Genomic DNA, 20,766 nt, shown 5'->3' on the forward strand with positions numbered 1-20,766 from the left:
CCTCAGAATGAAAGATTTTTCCTATGTGATGAAATGGTATGAAACCCAATGGAGAGAATAAGCCTGGGTATTGTAGTAATTTATCTCTTCCTGTTTCTGTTTTGCTTTGTTTTGAAAGGACAAACCAGCCAGGAATGTTCACAAAGAAAGAATTTGATCAGTTGGCCTCAGTAATAGACAGCTTCAGTCTCATGACGTACGACTTTTCAGCACCACATCGGTAAGACTCCATCTGACATCAGAAATATCATTGAAGGAGCTGATTCCTACTTAAGTCTGTTAAATCTACAGTACAAGATCATTTTTTTTTCTAGTTTAGTGGATAGTGTATTGTAAGTTTATCAGATACTAAAGTCCTGGATTAGTAATTAAAATAGATGATTTTTTAACAAGCTGCTAACTCAGTACATTTTTAACAGCAATGTATGTCTGGGGTTTGGATATTATGGAAGACTTTGTACTCAAGCTGAAAAGGCATCCTTTTGAAAGGTTAACCTGGTACTTACTCTTTTCCAGGCCAGGTTCTTTTGCTTTGAGTTATTTAGCACAGTTCTGCAGGATGGGTACGCTAATAATCTACTGATAATAACATTGTGGAACGAATTAGCTTTAAACAGTTGATACTTGATTTGCCTTTAAATATGAGCACAGTTCCCAGCAACACTGCTCTGCTATATTAGCATGTTGAGTTTTAATGACACAGGTATCATGTAGGCTTTGAGGCAGGTAATTACTAGGGAGTAGCAGATGTTGATATTTGTAAGACTAGGATATACTTCTCCTGTTACCATGCTAGTGAATGCCTTCTGTCATGTTAGTGTTTGAGGGAAAGCCTGCTCTCCTCTCCAGTGAGGTAGGAATGGAATGAGTGCAATATCCTGATGTTACATACATGACAATTTAATTACTCTGTGTATTAATGCTACACTCTCTTTCTTCATGTACATTTTTGTTAGGTAATTTTTAGGTTTTTTCCCCATAAATAAGTGTCACACAATCTGAAACTTGCTTACCAGTTACTAATTTTATAGTTCCTTCTGTAAGTAAATGGTGGATTTTGTCCCAGTGTATTTTGCCATCTTGCAGTAAAAACATTGAGGATGGTATTGGAAAGTAACTGAAGTCATACAGGGTTTTGAATTATAGGGTAGGCATTGTGCAAGGCCCAGTGAAAATGTACTAGGGGGAAACTTTTTCTTACCCCTAGGAAGGAGTTTTATGTCCCTTCACCTTAGAATTGAATCAAAAAGTCAAGAGTGGGGCAAGCCTGTTTTGCGTATCAGCACTTCAAGCTACTGAAGAATGTGCATTTAACCTTGATGGAATTGTAGGTTCATCCTCACTGATTTTTGTGTCCCATAATTTGCTCTTTACAATTACACTGGTCAAAAAGAGAAGGATGAGTATGAACATGTACTTTTTCTGACAACCTGTTTAATTTTTGCTGACTTGACAGACCTGGTCCAAACTCCCCCCTTCCCTGGGTACGAGCTTGTGTTGAAGTACTGGATCCTGATTCAAAATGGAGGAATAAAATACTTTTAGGACTGAATTTCTATGGCATGGACTATTCTGCTTTGGGAGCCTCTGGGGAGCCAATCCTTGGTAGCAGGTATGACTTTTCTGGATAATAAATACTTCTATATTATATATTCTCACAAAAAATTAGAAATTCACAAGTATTCTTGTTTAGAAATATGGATGTATTAGCAACACAGAAATGGCAAAAGTGATAAATCTGCACATGAAATAGTAGCACACCAGTTAGAGTAAGACCTGTAACTTCTCTGCCCTGTACAGAAATGCAGATAGATGGCACAGTTATCCTTTTAGAACTCTTATGCAAAAATGGTTTGTGTAGTTTTCCCTCTTTCCTCTATCCATGTTTGTACATGCAGGTTGCCATCTTTGTGTTAAAAATGTTCTGCAGTATTCTCTTACACTCTGTATCATTTTGGGGGTTCCTGTAGTTGCCCTAATGATTCTTTCCCTCACCTCCTGAAGTTGTTACCTGTTACTTTGAAATTTGATACTGGTTTCCAGCAGCAATATGCCACCAAATTTCTTTTTGGTAGAAAAAGCTGCAATAAGCTCACCTGGAGACAAAAATCTATAACAAGATAAAGGAAATATTCCAAAGCCAGCTTGAAATTTTATATTGATTCTCAGAGGAAAATGGTTGTTTTAGTTTGGGGTAATAACCTCCAATCCTAACAGTGAGCTTAGCAGAAATACAGTCAGGGTATGGTACGTCAAACCAGAAAAAAACCAAGAAAACCACTGTGAATTTGACAGGAAAATCAGGCTTGTTCAGAAATTTGTTATTGAATTATAAAATAGAATGAAGCCAAGTAGAAACAAACCAAAAGCACACAAGTGACTGTTCTCACTTTCACAGGTTACTAAGTTCATTGCCCCATGATATTTGAATGTAATAATAAATTGCTTTTTAGACAGTGAAATACTATCTGAGGTGAACTGTGTAAGGTAAGCCTGCATTTTTTTGTGTCTATGCCTACAGTTACACAAACACTGTTATCATTGCGCCTGCTTCTGCTCTCTTCCTGCTTCTCCTTTGCTCTTTGCAGGGGTATAATACTGTAGACACAGCTTTTTTCCAGTGCTGATTTGTGTTTGAATCTGACTGAATAACAGAAAAGGGAAAAATAAAGCCATTGTTTACAGTGACAGGTATTTAGCAAGTATTTCAGAATGACTTCTGTAAAGTTAGTTGTGGTCCTTAAGCAGGAAGAATACTCTAGAGTATTCTCTATAGAGTATACTCTATAGTCAGATTTACAGACCTAATTGTACAAGCTCAGAAAAATTATTAGCTTCACTGTAATATTTACAGTTCCTTTTGCAAGTGGAGTGTAGCACTACCTAGCAGAATAGAAAGTTCTTGCTTTTTTCTGAACTGAAATTTCTGAAATTGAGTTTCCACTTGAAAAAGCATTGTGCACTAGGATGGCATGAACTTTACTTTTCATAGATTATTCGGGACTATATTGTAGTGTTAATTCATGTTGCTTTTTAATTAATGGCAAAAATATCCTAGCCAAGAGTCATGTATGATTACTGTAACTTTTACTGCAAGTGGTTATATTTATCTGTATGTAGGACAGTGGTGCACAGTATGGGCCAGTATGTTTTATGCAGAGAATAGTTCTGTTAACATATACTTCACTGGCAGATCATGCAATAGTAGTTTTCCAGATATTTACCAGAAGCAAGATTCTGGACTAAGTCTTTAAGAGACTTTGAATTTATGCATAAAACACATCAATTTTCCCTTTGCTGTGTTACCCGTTGGTCAATGGTTATGTTTATTTTTCCAGAAATACAGCTCTGAGCATCCACGGTTGTGTATGTCATGTAGTAATGTAAAAGGAGAATAGATTCAAGGTAAAGTAGCTGTAAAATAGGCCAAACTTCTGCCATAAAGAGAACAGGAAAAAAAAACCCAAAAAGCGTTTAGTGTAAAATAAGCTTTCTGCCACTTGAGTGGTATCAGGCCATTTGCAAGGAAGTCCTTTGACCTTCAAAAAGGGCTGAAGGATTGATTCATGGCTCTTTTAAGGCAGTGTCCATATGTTGTAGTGATAGTGAAGTTGAGCCAAGGTACTGGTATAAAAATTAATTCAAAGTCTATTCAGTTAAGTGCAGTCTGGTGTGTGTCAACTTCTTTGTTGTAGATTTCTGCTCAAGTTTTTGCATATGAAATTTATTGCAAGTACAAGTCTCCAGCATGTCAGTGCTCCTTGGCACACAGTAAGGCGCACAATTTCTTGTTGAAGCATATTCATTGGAATCTGATCCTCTTTAAGAAGAGGGATGGAGAATTGCAAGTTTCAGTGGCAAACTGTGTTTTCTCAAATTGTTTGATGTCAGTGTATTATGAACTTCAATTGATTATTAGTAAAGTGTATGCATAGAATGCATGCAGAATGCAGAAATCTATGCTGGTCTCATGTTTATGTTTTTGTTTAGGATAGGAATTATGTGATGGAAAGAGATGCTGAACATAGGTGGATTTCATTCACTGCATATTTTTTTCAGTCCAGAAATTCATAAAATAACTTACAGTAGAACTCCTATTTGCATAAAATATTATTTGGCATTGTTTTTTTTATTGCAGAATGTAATCTAAAGGTAGAAGTACTTGCAAAGATATATAAGCTTTCCATGTAATATCCTGTTTTCTTCATACACACCATAAGAAGTAATAGGTATATACGTATATGCTTGCATGTAGATACATATATATCTCAGGATTAAATGAAATGAAAACAATTTTTCTCTTACAGCAGCACGGTGTAGTTTGTCCTTGGGTGTTGTTACAATAGGAACTACAATTTATATTTGCAGCAACAATTTGTTTCTTAAAGCTCAGTCACAGCTATTAGTTATTAATACAATGAGTCAATCATAGAGATTATAGCAGTTTCTTGTGCTTTAATCAACCAAGCACTGTTGAATTAGCTGCAGGGAAGCTGCATTCCTGAGTATATTTCACTGTGACATAATTTTTATGAAATCCTAAGCTGGAAATAAAGGTGTTCTGTTTGTGATTCCCCAAATCACCTGTAGTGCTTATGGCAATGTTTTCTGCCCTTTGGCTGTCAAGAATCAGGTGTCTGAGTTGTTAAGATGCAGTGATTCTCACTTCCCATTGAATTAAAATCCTGTCAGATCATAACCATCTGGTGCTGCTGACTTGCTGCTCTAGTGATCACCTTGTTCCAGCATGTCCTCTATTGATAGTGTGACTTGACAGTGTTTCCTTTTTACCTCACAAGTGTATGTCTTGGGTAAATGATTCTTCAGTATACCCTGAAGCTTAAGAAATTGGATGGTCTTAGAGATCTTTACCTTTGAGTCCTTTTTGAGACCTGCAGTAGGTCAGCAAGCCCCTCAATCTCACGAGCTTCTTACCTCCAATGTACTTTTTCTGCCTTTAGCTATCTGTTCTACAGGATCTCCCTTAATCACTGGAACATTACATTTCAGTTGCAGTTTTGTTTTGCCTTCTCATGTGAGGTTACACAGTAGTGTAGTGGTGTTTTTCATTCCATGCCATCTAAAATCTGTGTCCCTAATGACCTGGGCCAAAAAGGAACTGATAAACTTCATTGGTAGCTGTGAATTAAAAGCAATATAAATCAAACACTGTCATGTGGCAACAGTGTCACTTATGTTTAATAAGTCAAAATTCTTTACTGAGTATCTCCCTGCTAAGTTCCACATGATAATGTCATTTTGTCCTTTTTTTTTGTATAGTGTTGAAAGGGGAAAGATACATCTCTAATGTTCCACCTGGCTCTGTGTAACTTTTGAATATATTCTGCATTCAAGATGCTTTTGTTCCAAATGTAGTGATAAAAATAGATATATGAATAACTCCATTATTTTGAAACAATGCTGCGTGTGCTTACCTTTCATTTAAAGTAATCTGAATAAGGACTTTTATGTTGATTTTAAACATTTAAGAAGATTGACATAATAAATTGCCAGTTGAAGCAAGGGAGAAACTAATTTTACAATGCATTTTGCTGTTCAAAGATAGAAAATAAGATGACTTGCAAGCTATGTGAGAATGTAGAGGTCTACTGAGAATTTCACTGGCTGCCTGCCATTCTGTAAATAGCAGGTCATAAAATGTGGTACTTAGAAATGGTTAGAGGTGAACTTTTTCTCTGAATTATCATGGCATTGTCTTTATAAGCAGCGGTTTGACATTTGGGCCAAATGTGACTCATGATTTTGTCTTATAGAAGTTAGGAATAAGCTTGTGCCAGGAACTCTTATACTCTTCAAGCTGCAAAGCTTTTACAACATTTCTCTTCATGCTGTAATTCTCTCAGGATTTCTGTTACTTCCCTGTATGCCAGGATTCTGTATCCTGATTTAATCGATTTTGTTCATAGTTTGTGGGATTTTGGGGAGATACTCATATTTCAGATAAACCAATGCACCCATTAGCTTTGTGTGTACCCATTAGCTTTGTGGGACCGAACAACTTGACCTGTTGTCCACCTCTCCTCTTTACTGAAGAAACTGCTAAGCCATTTCTTCTTAAATTGTACTGCAGGGTCAGATGGTAAAATCATGGCAGTGATAAGAGGCAGTTACAATTGGGCCTGGAATCAGAAATTATTTCTATATTACAGATGTCTAAATATTTCAGGAGTGTTTCAAGAGTTTTATTCTATTAAATTCCCTCTGGAATATTCTGGTATGTGTCTCTTCCATGGTATATCTGTCCCTCCCTCCCTTTAGGGATGGAAAGAGAGTTTGAGCTGTTAGCTGAAAGTGTAAGATTAGTTAATTTGTGTAAGGTAGACAGAACATTTTACAAAGTAAAATTATGGGTCATATTTCAGCTTATCCACATTTACCTTATGATGATAAATAAAAAAGCTGTTATAATTGGTTTTTATGTAAAACACATTCTTAATTTCTTTTGAAATGAGAGAAAGGTGGCTTTTGTTTAGTAGGCAAATGATTGGTTCTGAAGTTCAGTTGTACAATGGCATTGGCTGTGGGTGAATGTGTATATCTCAGTGAATCTGCTTTAAAAACTGGTCAGTTGTGATGTACATTTTAAATGGTGGGCATATTACTGTGAAATGTGTTCTTCTCTGTCTCCCCTGGTGCTTTTTAATAGTAAATTTGCTACAAGCAATATTTAGGCAGTTAAATATTGACAAAATAATAAGACTATAGTTCTTTACTGTCTTGTTGCACTCCAACCATTAGAAGATAGCATGATGAAATAGGAAAAATACTTCTGTGGTTTAAAACCAAGACCCAGAAACCTTTCCTGTAAGCTAAATTTACTTATGTCCCTAGATTTGCATCTGGGTGTTTGTGCCCAGTGTAAAGTGAAAGAAACTCATTGCTTTGGTAGCCTTCTTTGGGCTTCTGAGATCACTAATGGTGACTTAAAGCTCTGATTGAATCTCTTCAGATACATGATGATTAACAAAGAACATAGAACAGATAACACCATGTTTGTATCCAGATCACTCCACCATGAATCCCTTTGCTCCCATTGCCCCATCCTCTCTCATGCTCAGTGCAGAAAGGATAATGATTAATTTTGCCTGGTGTTTGCTGTGCCTCACAATATACTCCTTGTGTCCAGTTCCATTGCAGGTCAGTTGGGGATGAGTATGAAAAGGGCCTCCTGAAAATGCTTAGTGACTTTATACAAAGTTAGCCTAGAGCTGGCTAAGTGCACTGTGCTCACTTGTTGGATTGTGTGCAGTGTAGATTCCTCTGGGAAGCTTTTGATTCTGAAGGTGTGGCATCCTCTCTTGGAGCCGAGGACAGCAGCCTGGGTGAAGCTCATCAGCTACACTGGGACCTACCCACCGCTGACAGCGATGCATGGGCTAAGGTGTTGGATCCAGACAGCTGGATATACTTCCTTCTTATTTCTAAACAGGGAGAGTTTTTGACCTTTTCCTGAAGGAAAAAAATAAATATAGATCCTGGAGTTTTAGATTGATTGTCTATTCTCTTTACTAGAAAACTGACAGTAGTGAGATCATCTGTATTTTTTTCACAGAGGGGCATTGTTTGATATGTAGTGTTTGCTTGGGGTTTTTTAGCAGACAAGTTTTTCTTTTAAAAGCAAGTAGCTTGGAGTTTCTCTAATCTTAAACTGATTTTTCAATCCTCATTATCTAATTTTAACATTAATCTGTTCAGTGAATTGAATTGCTATGATTGTTGGGGAAGCAGTCAGAATTAAAATCAATATATGAGTTTCTGTAGGCCTGCTGAAACTGATCTGAATATCATCAGCATAGATTTGAAAGTTGAAATGAACCTTCTTGGTAACTCAAATGTAATTTCAGTTGGTTGAATTTATAGGAAGATAGCTATATACGCCTTCATTTGCTAAAGAGCACCACTTTCAAAGCTTTATTTAGCAGGCTCTGAAACATAAAGTGATTCCTGATAAAACACAGCTCTTTCCTTTTTTTCTTTTTTTCTGAAGTTATGTCTTTATTTCTTGGCTATGAGTATGCTGTCAAGCTGACTGCCACAAAAGTGGTGCTGGGGACCCAGTGCTTACATGATGAGTCTTTGGGGCTTTTTCCTTTGAGGTGACTCTGGTCCGGTCCTATGAGCTGGAACTCATTAGCAGTTCGAGTGCTGCTCCAGTTGTTTAATCCAAAAAAAGCATCCGTTTTATGCACTCTGAGATTGCTCCACAGTGCAGACTAAAGTATGGTGCTAGTTTTTATTGTAAAAGTTCCATCCTGATGTGAACTGTAAGTTTGATATAGGCAGAATCTTATAACCTAAATTCTTCCTTTCATTTTGACACAATGTTTTTAAACACTACAATGAAAAAAGAAAAGAAGGAAAAGTTACAAAACATTATTCTTTGCATATGGCAGTGAAAAAAATTCTCTAAAAGCATTATTACATTTCTCAAGACTTTTTTTTGGTGCAAAATTCTTTCAGAGGGCAAGAATAAATGTGCATGTTTATTGCAATTCCAGAGAAAAGTAGCAATCACAGCAGTAAAGTGTTCAGAGTGATCAAATTACCAATGGAAGGACTCAATAACCGAGTGAAGAGCCAGTGTGGAAATATATAAGATTTAGGAATAGGTTTGAAGCCTTGAAGTAATACTTACAGGAAATAGTAATGGAGCATATAGCTATACAGTCTTTGAAGTAATAGGAGTGCAAGTGTGTTCCACAACATTAACAGCTTTTGATTTGTGCAAACAGCTTGTTTATACTTGGAATTATACAGCAGGTGATTGAATAAGGTTTCTGGTGATAACATTCAGTAGTGGTACAATGTCCAATACATTTTTTCTTTATGATTTTATGAGCTATTTCAGTATATTAGTAATGCCAGCAAACAGAGTGGGGTTTTTCTACCCTAAATTAATTCATGCCCACATTAGGAAAATGGATCTGAAAATGTCGAGTGTAAATTTTATCTAAAATAAGTTTTTGGATTTTGGGCTCTAAAAATAGGAGAGTTGCATTTCAGAATGATGCTGAAATGCAGTACTATTCATGGCTAAAATGGAAATCAAGGCAGACTTCGATACTTCCTCTACTTTTAGGAAAAAAACACAGTATTATGAAAATTATTACAAATCAGTTATTTGGAAATTCAATAAAATATACAAGATTATGTCCAAAATATATCTATATATCCTAAATGTATACCTTAGTTACCATATATACTTATATAGTTAACTATTTCTTGTTCACAGTCTGTGAAGTTCTGTGACCCAGTTTGTGTGAGACTGGGGATAATCATACTGCCAGCCTCTACTACAGGATGCGGGTGTAGATGGCATATGCTGCTTGCAATTTTGAGTATAAAATAATTTACTACAGTGGTTAAAACCTAAAGGAAGTTGTCTTATCTTTAGGGTTTCCTTGTATTTACCAAATTTAGACATTAGTAATGTGCAAGATTTTTTTCCCCCTGTGAGTGAAAGCAAATGTCCCTGAGTCCTGGGATTTGAGCCCCAGTAACTTAAGAAAATAAGGTATTTCCACCTGAGAAGTAGTTGTACACTGTTCACTTGGAGCTATAAATCCAGAAAGGTAAAAGTCAATGAAGCTGTTGCTTTCCATATTCATGCACCACTTTGAATGTGCTTTAATGGATAAATGTGTAGTTACACTTCACTCGATTCTACATTTTATAGTAAAGAGACACTGGACAGTTTGAGCAAACTCAATATAGAAGTGGAATATATTTTAGTATTGACAGCAGAAGTGAAGATGCCTATTGATAAAAATAATTTATTGAATCGTTCTTAGGTTTTAGCATTTGTGGATTGTAAGCACATGGAGAGAAATCAATGAGTCATGCATCTTCAGGAAGAGCTTTATGTACCAAACCTGGAAACCAATATGATCATTGCAAACTGCCATTGCTGAGCCCTCATTACTGAGTGAATACACAAGGAAAGCATTATGGGGAGCATGGTGTCTCTGCTGTCACCACTGTAATTTTGAGTTATAAATATGATGTGAGGGTCTCATATCACCTTGACTGCTGCTTACTTACGAATTAAATATCCTAGTTTCCTCAGAATTTTAACCTTTTTTTTTGTGGACACTAAGTCTTAGCTGAGTCCAGGTGTTCTTGTTTAGTTTATCCTGGCTTTGTTTCTGTATTTGAGTTTGCATATTGAAGGACTCCTGAACAATTCTCTTTTTGTTGATGTATTCATCCTTGGGAACATGAATTAGGAGACAGGAGAATGGGTAGAATAGCTAGAGATGAATGGTAAATTGTTTGTCATGTGTAATTTCTCTTACAGTTGACCCTGAAAACCAATACTATAAGCATCTGTATGTGTAAGGTGGGTATCATGTTGCAAAGGCTTGAATCTTAAGGGTCAGTCTCTCTGTAAGCCTTGCTTGAAGATGCCATTTATAGGATTTTTAGAACTATGAGTTGATAAGGGCAGCAGACACAGTGCTTCCATTTAAAGGCATAGCCAGTATGGCAATATCTGTGGGACACTTTTTCTGATTTATATTCAGGAGTATTTTAGCTGGTTTTTTTTATTTTTCCTCACAAATGTCATCATGAAAGAAAACTGATGAATGTGGTGATGGAAACTCTCCATCAATAGCAGCATAGTCTTAAGAAAACTGACTTAAATTTAAGTCAGGAGAAACTAAGGTGCTTGCTAACTACAGCGTGCATTTAGTCTCTCCCCAGATTAAAAAAAAATAAAGCCCTGTACCACTGATGGTAATATGTCAAGCTTACAGGGAACTCCACCAATACATTTCAATCAGATCTGAAAACCTCTTTCCGAAAATGAAGACTTTTCATCTCGCTTCTTGCCCCTAGAGTATTCCTTGAGAAAATCCATAAAGGGAATATTAAGAATAAGATGTGCCCGGAACTCTGTAGCTGACTGGCAGCATTTATTTAGCAGATGTATTAAGAATAGTTGAAAATCTGTGGGTTTTTAAAGCAAAATCTGATACTGAATCATGAGCTTGCCTAAAGTAAACCACTCTTAATTTGCAAAGAAACCATTTGCCATTAGTCTTTTGTGAAATGGTTGTTATCAACCTGCATAATAAAGGACTGATGGCATCCATTACTATGTACAGGAGTGTCTTCCAGGATAAATAGTATTTTACTAGAATCTGTTTTATAGTACTGTAAGAAAGAGATTTTTAAATAGGAGTGGATTAGGAACATAAAATCTTCGAGTGCATTAGTAGGTAGATTTAAGCAGTAGGGAGTCTGTGGCAACAGGTGAAACAATTTGTTCTGAAGAACTCAGTAATCTTGTACTTGAGCAGGAAAAGATGTGGTTTTTTAGTTGCAGTAAGGAAGAATAAATGTCATCAAAAATAGTTGTAGTTTTAGGGTATGGAAGAAATTGACATGGAGAAAATTACCTGGAGCCATTTGTTTCAAATGACATTAATGTGCGTATCTTCACGTGTGCTGCTCAGATTTACATTCTAAATAATTTCCATTCTCCTTCTCTAAGTTCACTGCACTTAGTTACTAGAATTCCCTTCTTTGCACTGGACAAAATTTACAATCACCTCTTCTGGTCTGCCACATGTTGACAGCTTATCATTTGAAATTAGAGTGTTTCTGTTCACATGGATGGGAAATTATCCTTAGAAATGTGGCGCTGTTATTTATGCACATTCTGTGTAGAAAAACTACAGGAGCAGCCCAGTGTAATTCACTCTGATACTTATAGAGGGTTTAAAATTTTAGGAATGAGTTATTTCCAAAATTGTTTTTTTCTGTCTCCTTAGTGTCTAAACTCCAGAATGTGCTCACAGACCACTAGAGTGGTATTAGCTAATCTAGGGCATATTTGTTGCTTGGTTGTTTATATTTTGGCCATTGTTATGAGTATTTTTTGGATTCTGATGTTAAATTATCTGCTGTTTAAATGTTTCTTTTCCTCCCTCCATGAGTTTGGAAATCTCTGCAATTAAAGTATTTTGGCAGCTTTAATTTTTTCAGTACCTGAATTTTAGTATTAGAATGTTTCTTGAGCTGAATTTTTTTTAAAAGATGCTGATTTATACAATGAAACTCTTTGTTCACAGGATAATGAATTTATTCCAGAGCTTATTTTCACATTAAATTTTCAACTTGGAATCTTTTTTTTTGCTTGTTATTAGGAATGAGAAACACATTTTGACATTTACCTGTTTTAGCATATTTTACACATGAAACCTGCATCCGATGAAAAGCTACTTGTTCACGAAAATGAGTCCTCAGCTGGCACAAAATCACACATAATGGCAAGAAGAGTGAGTGATCAGGCTAGAGAAGGCTTTTGAAGTTAACCTTCCCTCATTTACATAAATGCATAATTTGAAAAATGCTGGTATATTTATTTATTCAGTACTATTATGTGAGTTTTAAAGCTGATTTTATTTCCACAGCCTAATTGTGTTTCCTGGTAGCCAGTTATGGCTAAGTTGAACTAGCAGTATTTGTAGAAATATGGGGAAAAAATCCTTATAGAAATAAGTCTGAGTCATATTTGATAAAAAAAGAGGTTGACTGTTTGTACACAGGTGCTGGGCCATGAAGAAAGAAATAAAACCCATAAAACTGTGGTATAAGCGATAGAATTATATACTTATTTACTGCAAAATGCTTAAATTCTGAATTTAGCTTCTTTATAAAGCTGCTTATTCCAGAATGTGGCGCAGTGATTCTCTGCACGTAATCTTTCATAGCTGTTAGAGTTTGGAGCATCTTGCCATTTAATACAATTATCTTTTTAAGGATGCCTGAAACCCAGGTGGTTGTAGTATTAGGGTACTGGGTGTAAGGTACCTTGTGGATGACTAGGTTAGAATGCTCTAGTGCAATCGCACTAAATGTCCTCATTTTCCCTTCTTCTGTTTCTTTCCGTTTTTTGCCACTTTAATAGTTGTAATGTAGTGACTACTTTTCTGTAGTCGTGTCTCCAAGTCTAATAGAATAATAAAACAATCATTTATCAATGGAATCCTTATCTGGAATTATTGTTCCACTATTTTAACAAAAAGGATTGGCACCAGATACTCAGTTTGTCCTGAAGTAGCCGTCAAATTAAAGGGGTGGATTGGAGACCTTTGACCAGAACTTCTGAATCTCATCGCCTGGAGCTATGCTTTTAATGAAATGATCTGCCTTGCCTTTTCCACCTCCTTCGAGCAGTGTCTATTTATGATTAAATACAGCTTTAATTATTCTAAGTTGAGGCTGTCCTTTAAACAACCTGACCTTGGGACATGGGACTTTGCACCTTCAAACTGTTTTTTGCTGGGACAGTCAGATTGAGGCCCGCAGTCTTTCATTACTGGCTACTGCCAACATGGTATCTGAATACAGTGGTGCTGTGCAAATGTTTCCCTTTCCTTTTTTAGTATTTTTATTAAATCTCTATTTCCACTCAATATGCCTGATAACTAATGGTGCTGTGCCGGGGGCAGCAAAGCCTCCTATCACCTCCAAAGCAAAATGTTGTATGAGACCAGAACTCTTCTCGAGTTTGGAAAGCAAATGATAGGAAAACTTACTCAAAAGAGGCATCCCTGGAGAGAGACCCCTGTTCTTTTAGCTAGCAAGATAAAAGAACCAAGCTTATGTTTTTAAAGGGAAAGGAATATAATGGTGAAAAGGCAGAATTTTTAACAGATCTACACCTGTTCTTTTTCATTTCCTTAGTGCTGTTGACTTCACTGTGAAACCTTAGCAGTTAATTTAACCTCTCCCTCTTTATTTGAACTTTATTTGTATGTATTTTACTTCCAGGAGTATTACTGGTGAAAGATCTACACTTGAACTTTGGCAACTATTGAGATTTTTAATACAGATGGAACAGCTTGGCATTAGTTTCAATATGCAGCTTGTGTTTTTGTAGTGATTCTGTATCTAAAATTGAAAAGATACCACTTAAAATCAAAAAAACTGTGGTGCATTTTTATGAGCTATGGCGAATATAGGTAATGCAAAATTCAAGAACACTCTGCAGTAATAGGATAATAAATATTTGGCTGTCAGCTGGAGACCTGAGCTGGGCTATGCTTTTGTTTATTTTGCTGGTTTTGAGGAAGGAATATCTGATCTTTCCACTGAAGGAAAAAATGAGCGTCACCTTACCCAATAATAGCCTTTAATAATTCCCAGTTTCTTGAATTCCTTTAATCATATACATTTAGTCAGTTATTTAATGAGTTCTAGCCATTTTCTCTCATTCTTCTTGATTCCTGATTCCTCTGATTTCTTTTAAAGGATTTCTCTATTAACCTCGCTCCCTGCCTTGTATCATGCAGCTTCAAATTCTTACTAATTGTTGATATTTAGCCATTAAATAAGACAGTCTTCATGAATGGAGTCACTTTGTCTTTTCTCTCCAGACAATTTGTATGGAGGATAGATTTTTGACAGGGAGAAAAAATGGGAAATGTGAAGCCTGTTAAACAAGCAAAACCTCCACCAGGATTGCTGCAGAAAAAAATAATTCACTCTCATGGGAAGTAAACTGAACTTTTGCTTCCTAAACATGTTCCATACTAACAGTGGTTCAGGTAAATAATTTTTATCATGCAAGTGACAATGCAAGAATCATCTCATGAAATGAGCCAGAGAACTCAGCCTTTCTCCAGCCTTCCAGTGGATAGCAATTCTGTCCCCTTCTCTTTATGTTGCCAGAGTTACTGGCAGAGAATAAATGAAGGGAAATCAGAATATTCTGCCTTACTTGATAGCTTACTGAAAGGGAGATTTTATGACCATTTTTAGAGCCTTTAAAAGAATGAAATAAATTTAGCATTTGTCAAGTAAGTCGCTTTATTGTAGGGGGTTTTTGTGGCTTTTATTAAGAACAATCCTGGAATTTTGTGCAACAAGGGATCTTGGTTTGGATTTGGAAAATGTGTTTCTGAAAATGTTGGCATTTGATATTTTATCTTCCTTCACAGTATTAGTTGGCAGCATTTTCCTCCATTGTAACTGAAGTAATTTTACAGTGTTCTCTTTGTAGTAGAAAGAGCAGGTTGTCTCAAAACTATGTGTTCAAGGATAACCTGAGATGTTATAATATTTTCACCTACTTTGGAGTTAATTTGAGAAGATTCCAAGTTATTTGTCTTTTTTTTCCTCTTTTCTATTTTACTTTACAGAGTAAAAGTTTTGAATGTTGTCCATCCAAGAAAGAATAATCTTTGTCAGAGAAGGATACATGATACTGTCTTGTACCAGTACTGGAGATCCATTTTAGTGGGTTTCTTCTATTCTGGAAACAAATAACAGTCCAGTATCATTACCAGCGTACCATTACCAGTGCTGTAAATCTCATTACAAGTTGTTCTATCTAGACTTGCTATTTGATGTGTCATTTTTTCAGCTATTTATTCAAAATCTCTAATACTTCTACTACATATTTTAATTTGTATATTCACCTCATGAAAAGTTTGCCATACTCATGCAACGTCTCTTATCCTACTTTGTGCTAAAGCATAGTTTAAAAAAGTGATTCTGTTTATAATTCCAATTTCTATGTATCTTAAGTCTGAAATATTGAAATAGAAAGTTCTCAAGTAAGAACACTTCAAGCAGGTAGTGAGTATGTTGCCTTCAGAGCCACTTAGACCTTCTCCCACTGTTGCAGCATCAAAAAGGAACATTCCTGATGCCACAGTTGGAATTTACCTAATCCAAGTAAGGAAATAGAGTTCCCAAAGAAAGTGAGTTAGATTAATGTCCAATATTGAATCCAAGATCTGGTCGAGGAGAAGATGAGCATGTTAATCTTAAAATAAATTGGAAATATAAATAAAATATTGGGACTATTACAGGACCCTTGATCATCCTGATCTGCTTGTATTGAAAGATCTGTATTGTAGGCAGGAACAAACACAAAAGGGAGCTAAACAGGGATGACGTAGGGATGCTGGTCATTCACAGTTGCGTAGAACTATTGCAATATCTGAAAAGCAGTTAGTATGGCTGAAGAAATTGCATAAAATGTATTTATTATTTACCCATGTTATGGCACCGGTAAAGTGCAGAATTGCACTTTGAATTGCGCTTTAACTTGCTAGGAAATGTAAAATGTATGAAGACAAAATCCAAGTATTCATTAGAGTAGTCTAAAAAAAAAAAAAAAGGCTGTTCTGAGGACAGAGTTTAAGTACATTATGTATTGAGATGCTAAGGAGTGATTTTTGAACTACCAGGAAAAATAGTAGCTCTTTATGAAGTGCTTGAAGTTTCACCGAGTTCTGTTTGCTTTTGAGAAGCTTATGCATGTTTCATATATGTTAGTGTTCAAATACATGGCTTGGTTTTACTTTGATAAATTTCATATCCTGAATATTCTACACTTGGCCATCCAGATTATTATTATTTTTCTAAATTGCTTAAGAAAATAAATTTTCTACTGGGAAAAAGCTCTGTTGGTCAGCTTGTTCAGGCAATTGTTCCCTACAACCTTTTGGTACCTTTTGCGTATATAAACTACTTTAAACCACGTTTGATGAAGCTCTCAAAGATATAAAAACAACTGTGTTGAATACAGCAGAGCTAATTCAGGGCTGTGAAGAGAGTAAGCCTCCCTACCATAAACTGGTTGCTGGTTGCCAGAGAATCTGTGTAAAGCTCAACGTGTAGGAAACTTCATTGTTTTCAGAACTGAGGGTCTCCTCCTGTCTGCTGTGAGCTGTGTACTTATTTGGTCTAGAGTAACTTATGCCTGTGCATTTCTCACTGTGATTCTTTGGATGTGGATTGCAGGGAATGTTTCAATAGCTTTTTGATGGGGAGGCTTAGCTGGTGGGATGCTTTCTCCTTGACCATATGTAAATTTGGGACTGAAAAAGGTATTCTTGTCACATTCAAATATCAGGTATTTAAAGGAGTTGACAGTGAAGAATGGTACTTAGCTATGTTACATCATTTCTATTTATCAGAGATACTGTTCTCAGAGAACTAAGGTTATTTATGTAATAGGCAGTTTTCTGGTAAACAGGTAGAAAGTAGTAATTTTTTTTCTCTCAGACTACTGTATTCACCCTTCTTTTTTCTTCTTTCATTCTTCCTTTCAAAACTCTTTGACAGGTGCTAAGGTTAATGAATTTTAATTTTAATTTGGCCTTTTCCTTGGGTTGTTGACAGTTCCCTCTACCCCACAAAGACCTTTCTTTTCCACCTCACTTCATGTTTCAGTAAGTAGAGTATCTGATGGAAGCTTCTTCATGAATAAGTGAACCCAACTGGAACACAGCCAAACACTGTCAGAACTGGCTCCCTGATCACTAGTCTTGTGTTTTACCATGGTTTGAGAGATTAGATTCATTAACCTCTAATTAGAAACATGTCAATGCTAAAATCCCACAGTATGCTAGACTCAGCTTATTAGAAATCCCAAAAGGCCAGTTAACATTGAAGAATTAACATTTCGTATTCTAGAAGTTAATAGTAGATTCCTCATTTGGCTCCATTCCATTTCATTGATGTGGTAACTTCTTAGGTGCTTTTCCCTTTAGAATTAGCAAAAATGTTATTTATCCAAAAAGAATTGTTTGATAAAAAAGCTTTTATCATCATAGAAATAGAAGCACTTGCAGTATAAAAATGCTTACTTTATTGTAGCATTTACTACATATGTGTGTGGAGAGCACTGCATGTATAGAATATGGTCTACTTTTTGGCTATAAATACAATACTTTCAAGAGTTATCTCTGTATTAATGATAACTTATACAGAGTTTGCTATTTATAGAAGAATATTAAATCCTATTTGAGCAGGTCTAAATGCATCCAGGTATTAAAGCACTGTGTTTAGTTCCAGAGTTTGTAGTCTAAGGTAAAATGAAATATTATTTCCATTGTCTTTTGACCTCAGGAGCTTTCTTCTCTAATGAGAATAAGGACTGCAAAATAACTTGAATAAGATGGAATTCATTCTACATCAGTCATATTACATGGCTTCTGCTCAAGCTTCATGGGAATACTGGTTAAAATCCATAAAACAAGAAGTAAATGACCCTTTATTGGCAATACATATTTGTGTGTATTCATCTGCTACTGTGAGCAAAAAAAGAAATTTCCATTTTGTGTGGCTATTATAAGAAGCATGAAATAATGCTTTTGAATTGCTTGATGTCGTTGCTTGAAATGGAAAACAGTATTTTCAAAGACATTTCACTTTGTTATTCAGAGCTACGCGTATCAGCCACCATTATTAGGACATTTGGCTGCTATTTCAAAGTATAAGTGTGGAACACTGGGTCATTAGTAGGGAAATGAGAAAGAATTAAGACTGGCAAACCTGTGCTCTGCTCTGCCTGAGACAGTAACAAGAACAACCACCAGAAAAAACATAAGACTGGGGGGATCCTATTTTCTTCCCCTGCCATACAGAAGGCAGTAACTTAAACAAAAAGGGTGAACAAGGACAAGTCCCTGCTTGGAGCAGCAGGCAAACCCCCCCTTTGCCTACCTCGCCTTCCCACATGCTTGTGCACAATAATGATGAGGCTCTGGATGTGAAAGGTAGGTCAAAGGATGATGTGGGTGATGGCCCATCTACACCAGAGATACTGCTGAATAGAAAGGACTGGCCCCTGTATGATGACCACCTCCACAAGGAAGAAAGATGGGCTGTGGTGGTAGGTGACTCCCTGGTGAGGGGAACAGTGGGTCCGCTGTGCTGGACAGACCCTCCTCTTAGGGAAGGCTGCTGCCTCCCTGCAACCTGGGTTAAGGATGTCACTAGGAAAGTTCTCAGGCTAGTGCAGCCCTCAGACTATTACCCATTACTGTTCCATGTGGGTGATGATGAAGCTGCAACGTTGTCCAAGGGCAATCAAAAGAGATGTCATGGTTTGTAAGGGAATTCAGAGCCCACTTGTGGGCAGTGATATTGGAAGCCAACAAAAGGGAATGATGTGAGATTATGTCAGTACTTTGGTATCCATTAGGAAGAGCTCATGGAACGCTGTTTACCAAGCATCGCTACAACCCATGGCACACTTGGCACTTTGTAATGTGCTGCATCACTGTATGGCAGTAAGTCTTCTGGCCACTGGCACCTGGTTCCAGAGGTTGTATTGGTCTCCTTCTGAATGTCAGTCCTGCAATTTTGTGTGTTTTAGTCATGTCAGAACAAGACCACTGCAGACGTCCCTGAGGAAGTTTTATCTTCATCCACTGGAACAGTCTAGAATATATATATTTTAGTGAGATTACTGAGTAGGGTGTCTTTGGAAGGGCAAGCCTGAATCAACTATCTGAATGAAAAACATAGAAGTAATGGATTTACAGAGGTGTTTTCCACAGGAATTAAATGTATCACATCACTAGAAAAAATAGTTTTTTAAAATACAGAAAGATAGCCACCATAGTTTCTGTAAGAGTAAACTGTGACCTTTTGCTTCTGGGATTTGTTTGGATGAGCTATGTTACAAGTAATAATTTCATTTAGATTTGGATTTTTTTCTTCTTTTAGAAAGCATCTGAAAAATTGCCTCAAAAGATCAATAAAGAAACACAGCTGTAGAGAAGTTAAACAGTCCTTGTTACGTATAATGGTAGTCACTGAGGAAATAAGAACAAAACTATCATTGCACAGAATAAGTAGTTAACAACAGTGTGATTTCTTTAAAGTGCTTTTTCAAAAACATGCTTGAGTGATTCCAGAATCTCACTCAGTAGAGAAGAAATACTCTCTCTAGATATTTTCCAATTATACACTATTGTCAGAATAATTTCAGGGCTTTGGTATCAATTTAAATTAATGTTTTATTTTGAAGAAGTGGATGTTAGAATGTTAGAGGTTTGGGCTATGTTTAGAGTTAAGGTACTAGAGTAGCATTCTTCAAAGAAAATTCCAGCCAGGAATTCAGTTTGTTTTACAGATTTAGTGAAGTAACACAAGGTTGATTTCTGCAACAGAAAGTTGTACCTGTCTTGACAAAGCAAGTATGAAAATACCTCTCAGTTGCCTTGGTTGTTGAGACACATTTGGGTTCTATAGTGCACAAACCAGAGAATTTTTTGTTCAGTGGTTTGGTATTTGTAGTGAGGGTCTTTTTCAGGTTTGTTATGGTTTGGTTTTTTTCTTATGGGTAGCTTTGCTATTATTCTTTACAAAAAGACAAGAAACTTTTCCCTAGAATATTAAACTGAAGAGCAGCTGTTCAGTAGAGTAACTATAAGGGAACAGATCACTTCTGTCAGCTGGTTCTTAGTTGCATTTATGCTTTTCAGTATGTGGAATTCCTGATCTGCACAATTTGAAAAGTCACCTATGAGATGTGCCTTTGTACAACCAATTGGAACTGCCATAAGATTTGTGATAAATTTTATTTCAAGAGGTTTTTGCTTTCTCCGGTGCTAAGTACTGGAGGTAATATAGCATATTGCTTAAAAATAATGGCATATAAAATCATACTTGTTCACACTTATATTAATGATAATCACACAATAATTCTTGTCTACTGTTATGTACAAACAGAAACTTGGGTTCACTTTGGAAGTTTCTAGAGAATGTGGTTTATCAGGCGCTTCCATCAAACCTGAAAAGCAAAGCCACTTTCCACTCACACATATTATCTTGGGGCATTATGTGAGCAGGGATTTTTTCCCCGGGTTGGCATGATTATGTATTATTTTGAATGTGTTCTTTTGCACACATGTGCTGCATTTCAGAGTGATATTTTTGAAAAGCTCCTTGAGATTCAATATTGAATGATATTTTTGCTAATGTGGTTTT

At 36.3% G+C, this 20,766-nt stretch overlaps 1 protein-coding gene across 1 annotated transcript in view; it reads left to right on the forward strand.

Annotated features, from left to right (window-relative positions):
• Positions 1-25: 25 nt before the first annotated feature.
• The window catches only part of CHID1 (chitinase domain containing 1), a 66,105-nt gene continuing 45,364 nt past the window's right edge, over positions 26-20,766 (forward strand). The window contains exons 1-2 of the mRNA XM_008639351.2: positions 26-220; positions 1,457-1,612. Coding sequence (XP_008637573.1) covers positions 39-220; positions 1,457-1,612 — 338 coding nt within the window. The 5' untranslated portion in view covers positions 26-38. The remainder of the gene's footprint in view (positions 221-1,456; positions 1,613-20,766) is intronic.

Source organism: Corvus brachyrhynchos, unplaced genomic scaffold, assembly GCF_000691975.1.
Source record: "Corvus brachyrhynchos isolate BGI_N302 unplaced genomic scaffold, ASM69197v1 scaffold115, whole genome shotgun sequence".
In the NCBI taxonomy this organism is placed as follows: domain Eukaryota; kingdom Metazoa; phylum Chordata; class Aves; order Passeriformes; family Corvidae; genus Corvus; species Corvus brachyrhynchos.